Genomic DNA, 14611 nt, shown 5'->3' with positions numbered 1-14611 from the left:
ATGGAGGTGTGTTGCAGGTGCGTGCCCTTGTTCCTTTGTGATTGAAAGGAAAAACGAAAGAGGTAAATAGGAGAGAAAAGGCTAATAAATCTAGAGGTAAGCAAGGAACATTTCTTATAGAGAGCCACTTTAAACGCACATCTCCTGGGTCTGTCTGTCCTGTCTGTGCTACTTTGCATTAATTAGTCTTAGAGTTTAAGGCCAGAAGGAACCATCAGGTCATCTACTTTGGCCTGCTGTATATCACAGGCCACTAAACACCACCCAGCCACCTCTGTACCCAGCCCAACAACCAGAATTAAACCAAGTGTTAGAGCCCTCAGGAGACTAAACTGTTGTGCGCCACAAGGGGAGAACAGGAGGGACTAAGGTGCATCAATGGCAGGGAATTTGTCGAGTGTGATGCTCTAAACTTCTACCTCCAGCAGTCTTGCTCTCCCAAGTCTGTCTCTAGCTGATTGGCTGGGGAGCTGTTAGATACTCATCCCTTTTGAAAATCAAGCCTTCATTGCCTCTGTAAAATCCCTACGGGGTTTGCTTCGGTGTCATTTATTTCAAAGTATTGCTGATAAATTGGACATTAATGCTTAGCGACTCAGATGGAATCCTTACCCTGGTCTTTGCCCCCATGTGTTTCTAGTCACGTATATACTGAGGCATGTTCTGAACTAAGAATCGTATCCATCTTAGAAGCTGCTAAGCATTTTAAGGCTTGTTTCAGCTTTTGGAAAAATCAAATCTATTCTAAATGAGGACTCATGAACTTTAGACTAGAAAGAAAAAGCTGTTTTTGTTTTTATTACAGTAACAGCTAGGGACCCCCCAATCAAGGGTCAAAGCCCTATTGTGCTAAGCGCTCTTCAGATAAGGGGAAAAAGGACAGTATTCTGCTCCACCCTTCACAATCTAGGATAAGCCTCTAACATTTGGGTTTAACAGCCACTGTCCAAGTTTTATTCCATAAGCTAGAATAAGGTGTTAGATTTTTTTGTCTACCTGGAAATGGGGAGTTGTTTAATCTAATGTAGGTTTTAACACGGCATTGAAGTTTCTTCCAAGGAAGGACCTATTGCTTAGAAAATTTGCCAGGTGTTTCTGCCCATTGTCCATGTGATGACATCCAGTGACTCAGGGTATGTCTACACTACCCGCCGGATCGGCGGGTAGTGATCGATCTATCGGTGATCAATTTATCGTGTCTAGTGTAGACACGATAAATCAATCCCCAATTGCTCTGCTGTCGACTCCTGCACTCCACCACGGCGAGAAGCAGAAGCGGAGTCGACGGGCGAGTGGCGGCAGTCGACCCCGCGCTGTGAGGAGGCAAGGTAAGTCGACCTAAGATACGTCGACTTCAACTACGCTATTCTCGTAGCTGAAGTTGCGTATCTTAGGTTGATCCCCCCCTCCAATGTTGACCAGGCCTTAGTTCTTCCAGACGGGCCTATCAGAATTGCAGGGTCAAAGTTCATAGAGCAAAGTTCAACTTTACATTCAAATCTAATGTAGGATTTAACACAGCATTGAAGTTTCTCCCAAGGAAGGACCTATTGCTTATAAAATGAGAATAAATCGGTAAATAAATGTAATGGGAAATTTGTCTCAATCTTTGTTTTACATTCAGAAGTGTATAGCACAGGGTTATCTTATGGCTTGAATTCTCAGAAAAGATTCCATAGTGGTTTAGAAGACTATTTCTTTGTAATCAGAAAGAAATGAGAATTTTAAAAAGATCCGACTAAGAGTACGTAGAGTCACTGTTTAGCAATGTGGCTGGATCACGACCTCCTGCTCTTACAACTCTTTCAACCCCATTGGGTTGCGGGGAGGTTGGGTGAGGACTAGGCGCTACCTTTGGTTTGTTTAATTTCTGTAATGTTCCCCCTTATCATTCCTCTTCCGCTCTGACTGCCACATCGCTTGAATATTTGGGGAGGAAAGCAAAATCAGTGAGTCCTCAGGGCCGAAACCTTTGCCAGGTGTTTCTGCCCATTGTCCATGTGATGACATCCAGTGACTCAGTGCTTCCAGACGGGCCTATCAGAATTGCAGGGTCAAAGTTCATAGAGAAAAGTTCAGCTTTATTTAGTACCATTTCTGTGTCTCTGTCAAATGATTCCTGCAATTGTATTATATTATTGGTCACCTTGATTATTAATTATCCTGAGTACTAAGAGAATTGCATTTTGTCTGTTAAGGATTTTAAATTGCTGTTCCACTGTAAAAAGTAATTATGTAAAATGGCACCTTTCTGCTGCTGTTGTTATCATTTATTTTATTTTGTATTATAATAGTGTCTAGAGGCCCCAAATAGGTCCCCGTGGTGCTGGGTGCTCTACACACATAGCAACTGACTACTGAAGATCCTGATCCTGCCGAGATCTCACTGTGGGCAGACCCTGTGCCCCTGTGTGGAACTCCATTGACATCACTAGAGCTCTGCAAGGGTCTACCCACATGGACCTCATTGCAGGACTGGGACCCAAATGTGCAAGACAGACAAAAGGTGTGAGAAAACTCCTTTTCTGCTGAACAGATCAGCTCTGTGCGTGTATCAGGTCATGTCTGCCGACTTCAGTGACAAAAAACAGTTTTTCTAGACTCTTTCTAGTGCATTATCAACGGCATTGTTTACAAAGCTACAGTCAGTTACCCTTGTGCAAGACACTTGAAATCGCTGGAATTACACAGGTGTTACCTGGTGCATCGTCTGAAGAGAGTGCGTGACCTAGGTGTCCCTGAAAGCAGAACTTGGCCTGCAGAACCTGAACTTGCACAAGAAGGGAACCCAAATTGAGTTTGCATGGATGGCAGTTAGAGACAGAGCACACCTGATATGGAAATAGTTGCAAGACAATAAACACGGAAACCCATAGTGCCATGTTTGAGTAATTTTCAAAGTCGGAACCTCCCCTTAAAATTGCTTTCACTACTTCGGTGATCTAGGTAAGGGTGCAGTGGTTAATCTTGTAGGTGTGATGGCATTTGCCCTAAAATACATATATCTTCCCTTGAGATTCAACTACTGTGCACAGGGGACTTTTCTACATATTCAAAATAGATATTTTCTTCCTAGTTTATAAGAGACAAGTAAAAAAGTAGTTACCACAGTGACTGGCCTGGGTACTGTTACCACAGTAGTACAGGCCTGGGTGTGTATATGAGGATTTTATACAAAGACCTAGATATCAGCATCAAATAAACAGTTCAGATCGCTTGTGCTGCACCTCCTGACTACGTGAGATAGACTCAGCCAATCAAAGAACCCGAACAAACGCCGTATGCAACAAACTATACGGCCAGTTCCAACCAACCCAACTTGAAATCTACACTGAATTGTCTGTGGCCATGAGGACAATAAGTAAATGTATTCAAATTCATCGACCTGTTTTCCAGTTAGTATGGATTCACCTTTCTTTTTCTTCAAGCACACCTTTGATCTGAGTGGGAGCGTATTTAGAAGTGTCTTGCACATAGGAAGTTCAGCAGCTACTACCGCTGTTTCCCGTCACTAAAATGGTTATAGTGATACCGACCTTCCTTCATGAGGTGCTTTGAGATCTAGATAAAAAGTGCTATATCAGAGCCGAGCGTGAGAATATTTTAAATCTGTAATTTTCAAAAGGGCCAATGTTAAGTGCCCATCTCCGTGGACGTTCACTGGGATTTGGGTGCCATAACTCTCTCAGGCCTCTGACAATCTCAGCCTAATGTGATAAAAATGTTTCTGCACTGCAGAGTTGGTGAAATGCAGTTACAAAATGCCTATGGAAGGAGCATGCATCCACTGCAAGGAGACGTGATTGCTATGCCCGCATTTGGGTAACCTTGCACAATAGGGTCATGAATGGGTGAGTGCATTTAGCTAGCCATCAGGGATATTTCAGGACTTTTGTGATTTCCATGCCACTATCAAGGTGGGATTTTAAAATCTTATTTCTGTGTTTTAGATCAGTGATTCTCAACCAGGGATATGAGTACCCCAAGGGTACGTAGAGGTCTTCTGTAGGATACATCAACTCATCTGACTATTTGCCTAGTTTTACAACAGGCTACATAAAAAGCACTAGCAAAGTCAGTATAAACTAAATTTCATACAGACAGTGTCTTGTTTATATTGCTCTCTATATTACACACTGAAATGTAAATGCAATATTTATATTCCCATTTATTTTATTATTATACACCTCTACCTCGATATAACGCGACCCGATATAACACGAATTCGGATATAATGCAGTAAAGCAGTGCTCCGGGGGGCAGGGCTGCGTGCTCTGGCAGATCAAAGCAAGTTCAATATAACGCGGTTTCACCTATAATGTGGTAAGATTTTTTGGCTCCCAAGGACAGCATTATATCAAGGTAGAGGTTTATATGGTAAAAATGAGAAAGTCGGTAATTTTTCAGTAATAGTGTGCGGTGACACTTGTATTTTTATGTCTGATTTTGTAAGCAAGTAGTTTTTAAGTCAGGTGAAACTTGGGGGCACACAGGACAAACCAGACTCCTGAAAGGGATACAGTAGTCTGGAAAGGTTCAGAGCCGCTGTTTTAGAATATCCCCTTTGAAGCTTGATGCCCAAATCTGTAGTGCTGAGATTGTAAGCATGGCCCATGAGTGGGGCTCTCTGGTGCAGCTGCGATACGCACAATAAAAGTGTTACTAGGTTGGCCCTTAAATGATTTTGAGTATTAAACACAAAAAGCCCTAAATTTGACACTTACAATAAACATTTTGTATCAATTAGGCAGCGTGTAAAATCTTCAGGAGTGCAAATACTGTCAGTGAAGTTTGATCTAATTGTCGGGAGCCCAGCAACATGCCAGCAGGGATTATGCAAGCTTCAGCCAGTTGTGCCAGTGTATGTCAGTCCTGTGGTGTAAAACAACCGGCTGCCGTTCCTGTTCTCTGCCTCTCTCAGCAGCCATGCCAGTTTGCATGGTAATGTTGTGATGGGCATATTGGGTCAGATCAAATTCCCATTCCCCTGCGAGCAAAGCAAGGATTTGAATTCAGTCTCCAAGGGGGAGGGAAAGGCTGGTGCATCGTCCCATTGAGCCAGCTCTCTCCCCTTCCCACCAAATGTTAACAGTTGTTCCAGTTGCAGACATTTCAAGCCTGATCCATTGAAAGCAGTGGCAAAGATCCCGTTGATTGCAACAGTTCAGGATCAAGGCCTTGTGGTACTATACCTGCAAATTGAAATTACGGTAGTGTCTGCTTTTATTTGCCTACCAATTTCAGGAATCAATTTACTAGACACGTTCATGAAAGTATCTTCTCTCGGGGCGGGGGGGGGGGATGCCCCCTTCAGGAGCACGTTTTATGATGAAATCTATTTTGGGACAAAATCTGGATTTTTTTCAAGTTTGTTTAACTGGAGTCCTGTGGTCTGGCAGAGAAGAGAAGGGGGCAACTGTTAAATGAAACAAACAGATCTGCACCTTTCTGTGTTTAGATTTTGGATTCTACACTGAAGGGAGGAGCTGTGAGGGCCCTTGTTTATTTAAAACCCAATAAAAAAGTTAGTGAGTTAAAGCAACAGTAGTGCTTCTCTTTCTCCCCCCTCCAACCAATCAGCAGTGAGTAGATGATAATACCGAGCTCTTACAGCACTTTTTATCCATGGGTCTGAAAGCACTTTACAAAGGAGGTGACTATCGTTATTCCCATTTTACTGATGGGGAAACTGAGGCACGGGGTGGTGGTGGTGACGTGACTTGCCCAAGGTCACCCACCAAACCAGTGGCAGAGTCAAGAATAGAGCCCAGGTCTCCTGAGTCCCTGTGCAGTGCTCTAGTCACTAGATCACACTGTCTCCCATCTTTTATTGATCCAATATGGCTTAAAGCTTCCACCCCAATTGCCTGGGGTTTGGGCTCCTTCAGACCAAGGGAGGGAGAGCATCTCAGAGGAAAGGAGCCTATGTAGAGAATGTTCTGCCAGCTGCTCCCTCTCTTTTATATGGGAGAGGGTGTGCCTAGGGTGTGCGCCCACACTCATCTCAATGTTACTATTTTTGAATACATATTTTGGAAGCAAACGTTGCAACGATGCATTTCACAGTCATTAACAACTGAAACATTGAGGTTGACTAACCAATGACATGATTCAAGCCATGTCAGTATCAGAGGATACAGTAGATACTTAACAACAGTGAATAGTTGGTGAAATCTCTTTCTTTTATTAACTTATCAAATGTTCCAAGTCCCCATCTCAAGGGACATGCAGAGAGTTTAAAAAACAAACTATAAATGGGAGCGGCGGAGAGATGACAATCCCCCAAATAAACTAACAGCTGTCCTTTCTGACAGAATCCTGAGCAGCGAGATGAGCATTGCACCATGCTCTGAAAGGCAATACACTACGGCTAAGTCACACCAGCTCGGAAAGTGAATTTCCAGGACAAGAATCTTCTACTGAGAATGCCCTGCTGCCACCCCCTACATTTTAAGGACTGTTAGCTTGAGTGCCTCACCCGACATCATTTCATCATCACTGAGTCAGAGGCAAGGTCTCCCAGATAGCCATATTCTGAATCGTTCAGGATTTTATAGATCAAATTAAATAACGAACTGGCCTGGAATGGAGTAGGAAGCCAGTGTAGTTGTTGAAGAACTGACGTAAATGTTTCTTGGGGCTAAATACCATCTAATGGGCCTTCTGCACCAGCTGTAGCATCCAAGTGGTCTTGGAATGTAGCTCCATGGGAAGTGCGTGCAGTAATCCAGTCTGGAAGTCAGAAAGGCAATGATTACTGTCGTGGGATCTGGGTTTGGCAGAAAAGGTTGCAAACGTCCAAATGCTGGGTGCTTCGTGCGTTGCTTGTGTTTGCTTCCCCATCGGGATTCACACTTGTTCCCTCTCTTTCCTGGCCGTGCTCCCAGCTCCAAAGTACACTTTTCCTTCTTAGCGCCCTCAGTGTTCCATTTCCCACCCCCGCCCTACGAAACTAAAAGCTCCCCCATAGGAAAGCGTTAGAATGCCAACCGTCATGAATATCTATAATCCACTTTTTATCCAGTGTCTTGATGAATTTAAGACTGCACCGTTGCTCAGAAATCTGCCAGCTAAGAGTATCTGGTTGAAAGCATGACTCTTTGGCTTGGTGTGCCATGCTCCACTATGTCATCTCTCATCAAGGTTTCCAAACTGACTCGAATACTGGAAGTTACCCTCTATGCTTGAAAGAAATATTGTGTGTGGCATGCTAGCCATTGGTCATTGAGGGAAGTGCATTCACTACCTTACGTAGTGTACAGTATGGTTAATAACTGGCTTTCCTAATTGAAATCTTATGCAAGGAAATTATTAGAAGCGACATATTAACCATATAATGTTTTGGAAGGGTGCTGGATGGCAGCCATAATTTCTGCTGTTACAGTATGTTAAAAAAAAGGACAATGAAGTAGGCGCTTTTTGTTGGAAAAGAAGATTTCATGTTATCTGTGTTTGCAGGCTTTCTGGCTCATATGCTGGAGGAGTCCTTGCTGCGGGGGTGTTTTCATTTTCTCGTCTAACATGGCAGTGGTCCATCTCAGCAGAGGTTTTTAGCTTAAACAATCTGTTTGTGGGGCTGCTTATGGCGCTTACTGTACATTTTGAGGAGGCAGCCACTGCGAAGGAGAGATCAAAGGTAACCTGTTTGGATCAAAGCGAATATCGGTTTTAAATGTATTTGTCGTGTGTCTGGCTTGTTTGCTTTTAATAATTTTGGTTGGTTTAAAAATTCAGGGCCAGATCTTCAAAAGTGCTAAGCGTTTATGGTTCTGAATGGGAGCTGCTGGGCGCTGAGCACTTCTGAAACTCTGGCCACGCCGAGCTCTTAAAAATACGGTCGCTTATTAAGGGTCTAAGTTGGCATCATTGAGTGCTGTTCAGAAGGTGGGGTGGAAAATTATGATGAAAACAAAAACTGGCTTTCATTGTAATTTTCTGCAGAAAAGTGCAACTTTTTGTCAAAACACTGAAAAGTTTTTGGTTTTCAGGTTCTTATTTTTCAGTTAAAAGTCTGTATTTTGGATGGAAACCAGGCACTAGCCACAAACATTCTTGTTTAGTTGAAAACCCAATTTTCTGTTGAAAGTCTGGATGGGAAATTTTGATCAGTCCTAGAGCTTTGAAAATCTCGCCCATAAATTTCACATTACATACTTCATAAAATGGCACAGTCAAACAATTTTTAAAAACTGATAGTGTTTCTCTCCACTCTCCCTAAGCGTGGGGACATCACATCTGTTCTTCTTTTATAAACTCTTTTTTTATGACCACAATAAATTCTCTGAATAATTTTTTTTTTATAAAAGTAGCGCAGAATTTTAGAAGTTCAGACTAATTCTGCGCTGCTGTAATGGGTCTTCAAATCATACATGTTCTCTGGATGGCTACAGATGAGGGTTTTTTTATTTGGCATTAAACATCACAAAGAGCAATTTTTTTATTGGTTACTACCATTTTTGGATCACTGACTGCTAAATTCCACAAAAATGTCATTTGACATTTTCAGAGCCGCCGAACACGGTGGTTCTCAAACTTTCTTTTTCGCGGACCAGTTGAAAATTGCTGAGGGTCTCAGTGGACCACTTAATGATCTTTCCAAATGTTGTTTGTACCATTGGCTAACTATTGTAAAGCGCTTTGGATAAAAGCACTATATAAAAAACCTTTATAATAATTAACGTTTTTTTGTTCTACAAATAAAAGCACACAACTCATATTTTAATATCAGTAGTCTTACCTTTCTAATGCAATGGATGTGCCCTCTCCCCCTCCACAGCAGCCCCCGAGCTGGGGCTGGGAAGGAGGGGGGTCTCTCCCCCGCCACAGCAGTCACAGAGCTGAGGCTGGGAAGGAGGGCCATCTCTCCCCAGCAGCGACAGCCCTGGAGCTGGGGAAAGTCGCCTCTTTCTCTGGCCGCTATAACCCTACATGTCCCAAATTCCCCCCAGCCCCCTCTTCTAACCCCACTGCTCCCTACCCCCTATTCCCCCCAAGGCCACCACCTCACCTTACATGTGCGTCCTCTCCAGGGTCCAGGCACCTAATTAGTGGAGCCACGCCTGCATGACTCCACTAATTAGGTGGTTGGCCCTTCATTGTCTCGTGTGCAGCCGCCCAGGCATGCACCTTAGAGGGAACTATCTGCGGACCACCTGAATGGAGCTCGTGGACCACCGGTGGTCCACGGACTGCAGGTTGAGAACCTCTGGCCTAACAGATTCAGATACCCAATTTCCAGTGGGAATTAGGGCCAAGATTTTCAAAAGTGACTAATGGTTTTGGTTGCCTCAACTTTTGGGGTATCCTACTATGTACACCTGAAAGGAGGTTAGTATTTAGAAGGCAGGTGCTCAGCACTTTCTGGGAATCAGGCCCACCTATTTGACCCCTCAGGCTCATCACCCAAAATCACTAGTGACTTCTGAAAAACATGGTCTGGGTCTCCAAACCTGTTGAGCAGGTTTGAAAATCTCAGATGTATTAGTATTTTAGTGATGCAAAAAAAAAAAAAATCCTTTGCTAATGGTGAAATCATATGCAAAATAAAATGTCAGACTGTTGATAGAAACTCAAATCCGTGCTGATATTATTTCATCACTCAGTGAAAGCAAACATTCGCATTGCGCATCTCTGCCATTTTAAAGAAAGCAGTGCCATGGTTACATTTTCAATGTTAGAAGTGCCTGAGTAGCAAGAGACGACAGTGCCTGACCTGTCAGAGGAGTGCGGAAGGGCAGATGATGTCGGGCAGATCCTCAGCTGGTAAACTGTTACAGCTCCATTAACTTCAGTGAATCTCTGACGGTTTTCACCACCTGAGGATCTAGCCCATTGAATAGAAGTAGGCTGATGGCAAGCAGATATTGCAGACAAAACGTAAGACAAAAAGACCAAAGAAGATAAGTAGACAAATAACAGGAGTGTTTGTGGTTCATGTAGCAAAGATTAAAGGTGGTGAACCAATGCTCATATGAGGCTGCTGCTGAAACCGTCAAGAGTTTTGCCATTGATTTCAATGGGGCAGGTTTGGGGGCATGTAGAACATGTGATGTTCTGGCATGGGAGAAAGTCTTCTATCAGTAGGAGCTTGGGATGGCCATGTAACAAAGTAGTGAAGTCGTGAGCAACCCCACTAAAATCTTGGGTCTAAGCTGTAGGTGTTGGATGTGCTATTTTTTTTTTTATAGAAAAACTATTTTAGAAATGTTTTAATGCATTTTATTGGTACTGTCTTGAATTCCCTTAGCCAATGAAGCAAAGGTGCTTAAGTTTAAACTCTGATGCCAGCTGTGCGCACCTGAGAGGGAGAGGAAAAATCATCACCCATAAATCTTTAAAACCACTGAAACGACGACCTAAAGTAGTTTCTCCGTCTATAGTAAAATCATGATTTTAGAGTCTGATTGCTGGGGAATATTCAGTGCTACAAGCGATCTCCTTTTTCCAGCAGTGTAAAGTTCCCTTTCTAGCCCTCATGGGTTGTGAGATATTGGACCCCACACCTGTCACTAGTGCAGGACTGAATATTATTTATGCTGAGCCTCAGACCAATGTAATTTTAGGGGAACTGCACGTTTGGGGGAAAGAAGGCAGGTTGTTAGAAGCTGCTGAGAGATTGGGGATGGTAGAAGCACTCCCAGTAGACAGCGAGTAGGTAAGGTGATCAAAGGTCCATGATACATGCAGTTAACCACATGGATAGATAGCTTATCACTCTGGTTCAGCAATGTATCATATAGATACTACCCTCATGTACATGGTATGACATAAATACCACCACCACATATCTGTGGATACTGTCTACCTATGTAGATAACAATATATAACCATTTTAAAAAACCTGAGTCTGAAATAGTTCTTAAATAGATTTCCAGTAAAATACGTGGCATACCTCTAACTAGACATACGTGATATTTTCTTTGTAAATATTTATTGAAAGTTACACACAAGGTAGATGCCTTTCCATTGTAAGAATAACCCAGACAGCATTGATGCAGTTTCACTGTGTGTATATTTTGCAGATTTTTCAGAATAATTGTAAGTATTTTCTTCCTTTCAGATATCGAAAGTTGGCGCCTTTTGCTGTGGGCTTAGTTTGTGCAATCAGCACACCATAGTGCTTTATGTGTTGTGCATTGTACTATGGGTTCTGTTCCAACTTTTCAAAGGGAAGGTAGGTAACTCATCTATTGCTGAGTTGAATATTAAAGTGTGTCGTTTTTCTAGGGCAGATTGTAATTCTTATGTTTGAACACTTACTGCTTTCCCTTCTGACACTGCTTTTATATTGAAGTATATGTGTATGGATGGCAACAGTTCATGATATGCCTAAGCTAGTCAACCATACTCCACTGACAACATAAAGTCACAATCCATCAGGCTGGCATCACAGCCAAGCATTATGACTTTGAAGGATTTTGAAGCTGTCAGTCACACGAGCATTCTCAGAGCTGTCCATTTCTATTGTAAACTCATTGGGACAGAGACCCTGTCTTCTGACCATCTATAAAGTAGCTTGAGCATTGTTAGTACTGTGATGAGGATACTGACGGAAGTTCTGAGTGTGTGGAAGTATGAGCATATTCAGTGTTTAAAATGACCTTCCGCAAACAGAAGAGTAGATCAAATTGATGGTGATTGTAGTCCCTTAAGGAGATCGGAGAAGCGTGGGAGCAGTCTGGACCTCATGACTCAGAGCTCCTGGTGGCTGATGGTGGCATGGAAATCCTTTTAACCCACAGGACTAGTCTCCACGTCCTGACTTTCTCCTGGTAGTGAATAGAGGCCACATCTCAATATTGCACAACCGCTCTGCAGCTTTTGACACTGTCAGCCACCTACGGCATGGTTGGAGTAGACAGCACAGCAGTAAAATTGCTCCAGTCATTCCTCTCCAAAAGGACTCAACTTCAACATCTGTCTAAAACTTGTTGGAGAGGGGGATGAGATGCCATAGGCTCTGCTGTCAGCAATACACCAGTAACACCATACTGCATATCTCATTTTCCACAAATGCAACCAGCACCATCCCAAGGATGTTACAAGGCCTGCAAAAGATCAGCTTTCAAATGAAAAGCATCTGGCTCAAACTCAACCTGGGCAAGACCAAAGCGATGCTGGTCTTAAAAACTAGTTGAAACACTGTCCTCTCCTTCTGTCAAAGTCCCGTTTGCCAAAGTTGTATAAAATCTCACTATTCTGTTAGACCCAGGGTTAAGTATAGCTAATCGGGTAACATCAATGGTGTTTTCCCACCTCCGGCTTGCTAGGAAACTTTGCACATTCCTCCTAGGTGAGGATCGAGACAGAGATCAAACATTTCTCACTTCCAAACTGGATTGCTGTAAATTATTGCCTCTGGCTGGATATGGATGGAATGCAGATGTTTCAGTTTGCACAAAATGTGGTGACCCACTTCAATAATAATAATAATAATTAATAATACCTAGCTCTTACATAGCGCTTTTCATCAGTAGATCTCAAAGCGCAATAAGAGGCAGATGTTGTTAGCACATCACTGCTGTGGCTTCAGTCCTTCCACTGGCTTCCAGTCTGCTTCCATTGCCAGTTGAAGATCTTGATCCTGACCTTTAAAGCTGTCAACAGGTCAGATCCTGGGTGCATCAGTATCTGTGACCCAATAAAACAGCTGCTCTTCTTTGGGACAAGGCAGTGTACTGGGCCCAGGATGAAATGCATTAGACCTGGGGATAAGATGTTCTGGCTCGTGGGATTCTTCTTCTAGAGGAATGAGCTTCCAAAGGAAACGATGCAGAATCTGACTATATTCAGCACATTTTGTGAAGCCCTTTTTGCCAAAATGTTTCCGCCATAACTGGCATGATGATGATTTAATTATATAATCAACATATATTCCCTAAGCAAAGCCTTTTTTTAACCAGAGAAGGGTGAAGAATAGACAGCTCCATGAATTCCAGTAGGGAGCTTGCCATACAGATTCAACATACCTCAGAAATGCTTTAGATACCCTGGTGTTCCGTGCTACAGAAAACCCTATAATAGACAAGTTATTTGATTTAGTAAAATGTCTTCCGAGATTGCTCTACCTCAGTCTTAAGGAACTTTAGCCATCAACTTTTAAACTACTTTTCAGTCTGTGGGAAGTTGTTTTAAACATTGTCTCTCCCAAATAAACTCAAATAGGAAAGGAAATATTTGTGTTTGACTAAAATGTAATGAATGACCCCCCAAAAAGCAGCGTGAAATATTCAAGAGTGGGATTTTCAGAAGTGCTTAAAGGAATTAGGAGCAGCAGTCCTTTTGAAAGTCTTGCATGTCTAACTCCCTTAGGCATTTTCAAAATCCCACCCCTGAAGTTGAGCGATCCAGTTTAGCCAGTATGATCATGATAAAGTAAATGGCAGAACCGACTCCTGATGATGGCGGTGATGTAAGCAGTTACATGGCAACAGCTTTTTTTTTTTTTTTTGCCAGATGGAATACCAGCCAACTCTTAATCACTGGAAAGTGGGTTATCTCAGCCTTGCAGGGCTTCAGCCATCTATGCATGTCATGACATGATTTAAATGTAAAAGATGCAATGCATATGATACTCATGAGTCCTAGCTAATATTATTTGCTTCACTTAAATTTCACCCTGCCATGCAAAGGAGATCAGTTTGATGCAGTTTCCTAGTAATCCACAAAATCGTAAGGTTTAACATAGCATTTTGTAGGGACTTACTATAAATTGAGAGATCAACTCTGTGTAAATATATTTGATGTTTTTCTTTATCTGTTCTTGAAGTTCCAGTGTGATTAAACTAAAATAAACGTTGTGCAATATGACACATTTTGGTGCAGGAATTGTCCTTTGGCCATTTGCTGAAGTTGGGCTTATGCTTCTTGGCTGGTTTGCTGCCTTATCTCTATCTGCCTGCCTCGTCCTACCTAAATCAAGCACGTTGGACCTGGGGAGACCAGACGACTTTTCAAGGATTTTTGACCCACTTTCTCAGGGAAGAATATGGGACATTCAGTCTGGTAAATAAGGTCATTTTCTAAAAGAGAAAAGTCGTCTTGAAGTTATGCAGCAATAAAGCTTTTGCATTCATTTAGTTCAGTGTCCTGCAGGCGAAGTGATGTGAAATGTTAACCTTTAGCACTTTATTCTTGGGATAACTAAGGTGGCTTGGAGAGTAGAAAAATAATTTAATCCACCTTCGTGCTCTTCGGGGTACAGTTATTTATTGGAAAATGTACAAGTACGTTCAGTTGCAGTCTTGTTACCAGTGTGTATTGGCATGAAGAATAAACAATAGTTAAGAAAAGTTGAAAAGTAAATTTTAAATTATCCTGTCTTAAATCAAATTATGCAGCTTCAGTTGTGTTGGTTTTTTAATTGTAAAACTTGGGGGGAAATCTCAGCTGTTTAAAAAGTGTCTTAAGCAGTTTTCATTGTTTGATTTTTTTTTAATAAAAAGAATGTACTTCTAATGTATTTCTTAGTATAAATGTTACAGAAACTGAAAGGAGTTTTTTGGTTCTTGACCTCTTCCCCCAATCTGAAACATTTTGACTGTGCCCCTCTTCCTGCAAATACGGGAGTTAGTTCATACTTGTCCATGGAGCTTTGGGGCTTGGCCACGCC

The 14611-nt window shown here is 42.3% G+C and overlaps 1 protein-coding gene across 5 annotated transcripts in view; it reads left to right on the top strand.

The window, feature by feature from the left end:
- Window positions 1–14611, top strand: part of TMEM260 (transmembrane protein 260) — a 49780-nt gene that overhangs the window by 19416 nt on the left and 15753 nt on the right. For 3 of the 5 annotated variants that reach the window (XM_026654204.2, XM_026654207.2, XM_026654206.2), the window contains 3 exons: window positions 7459–7636; window positions 11060–11173; window positions 13825–14004. In XM_026654204.2, the coding sequence (XP_026509989.1) occupies window positions 7459–7636; window positions 11060–11173; window positions 13825–14004 (472 nt within the window). The remainder of the gene's footprint in view (window positions 1–7458; window positions 7637–11059; window positions 11174–13824; window positions 14005–14611) is intronic. The other 2 variants (XM_026654205.2, XM_026654208.2) reach the window with 2 other exon arrangements.

The sequence above is a fragment of the Terrapene carolina genome, unplaced genomic scaffold, assembly GCF_002925995.2.
Source record: "Terrapene carolina triunguis isolate 2854851 unplaced genomic scaffold, T_m_triunguis-2.0 Scaffold189, whole genome shotgun sequence".
NCBI classification, from domain to species: domain Eukaryota; kingdom Metazoa; phylum Chordata; order Testudines; family Emydidae; genus Terrapene; species Terrapene triunguis.
This window is presented reverse-complemented; position numbering and strand designations above follow the sequence as displayed.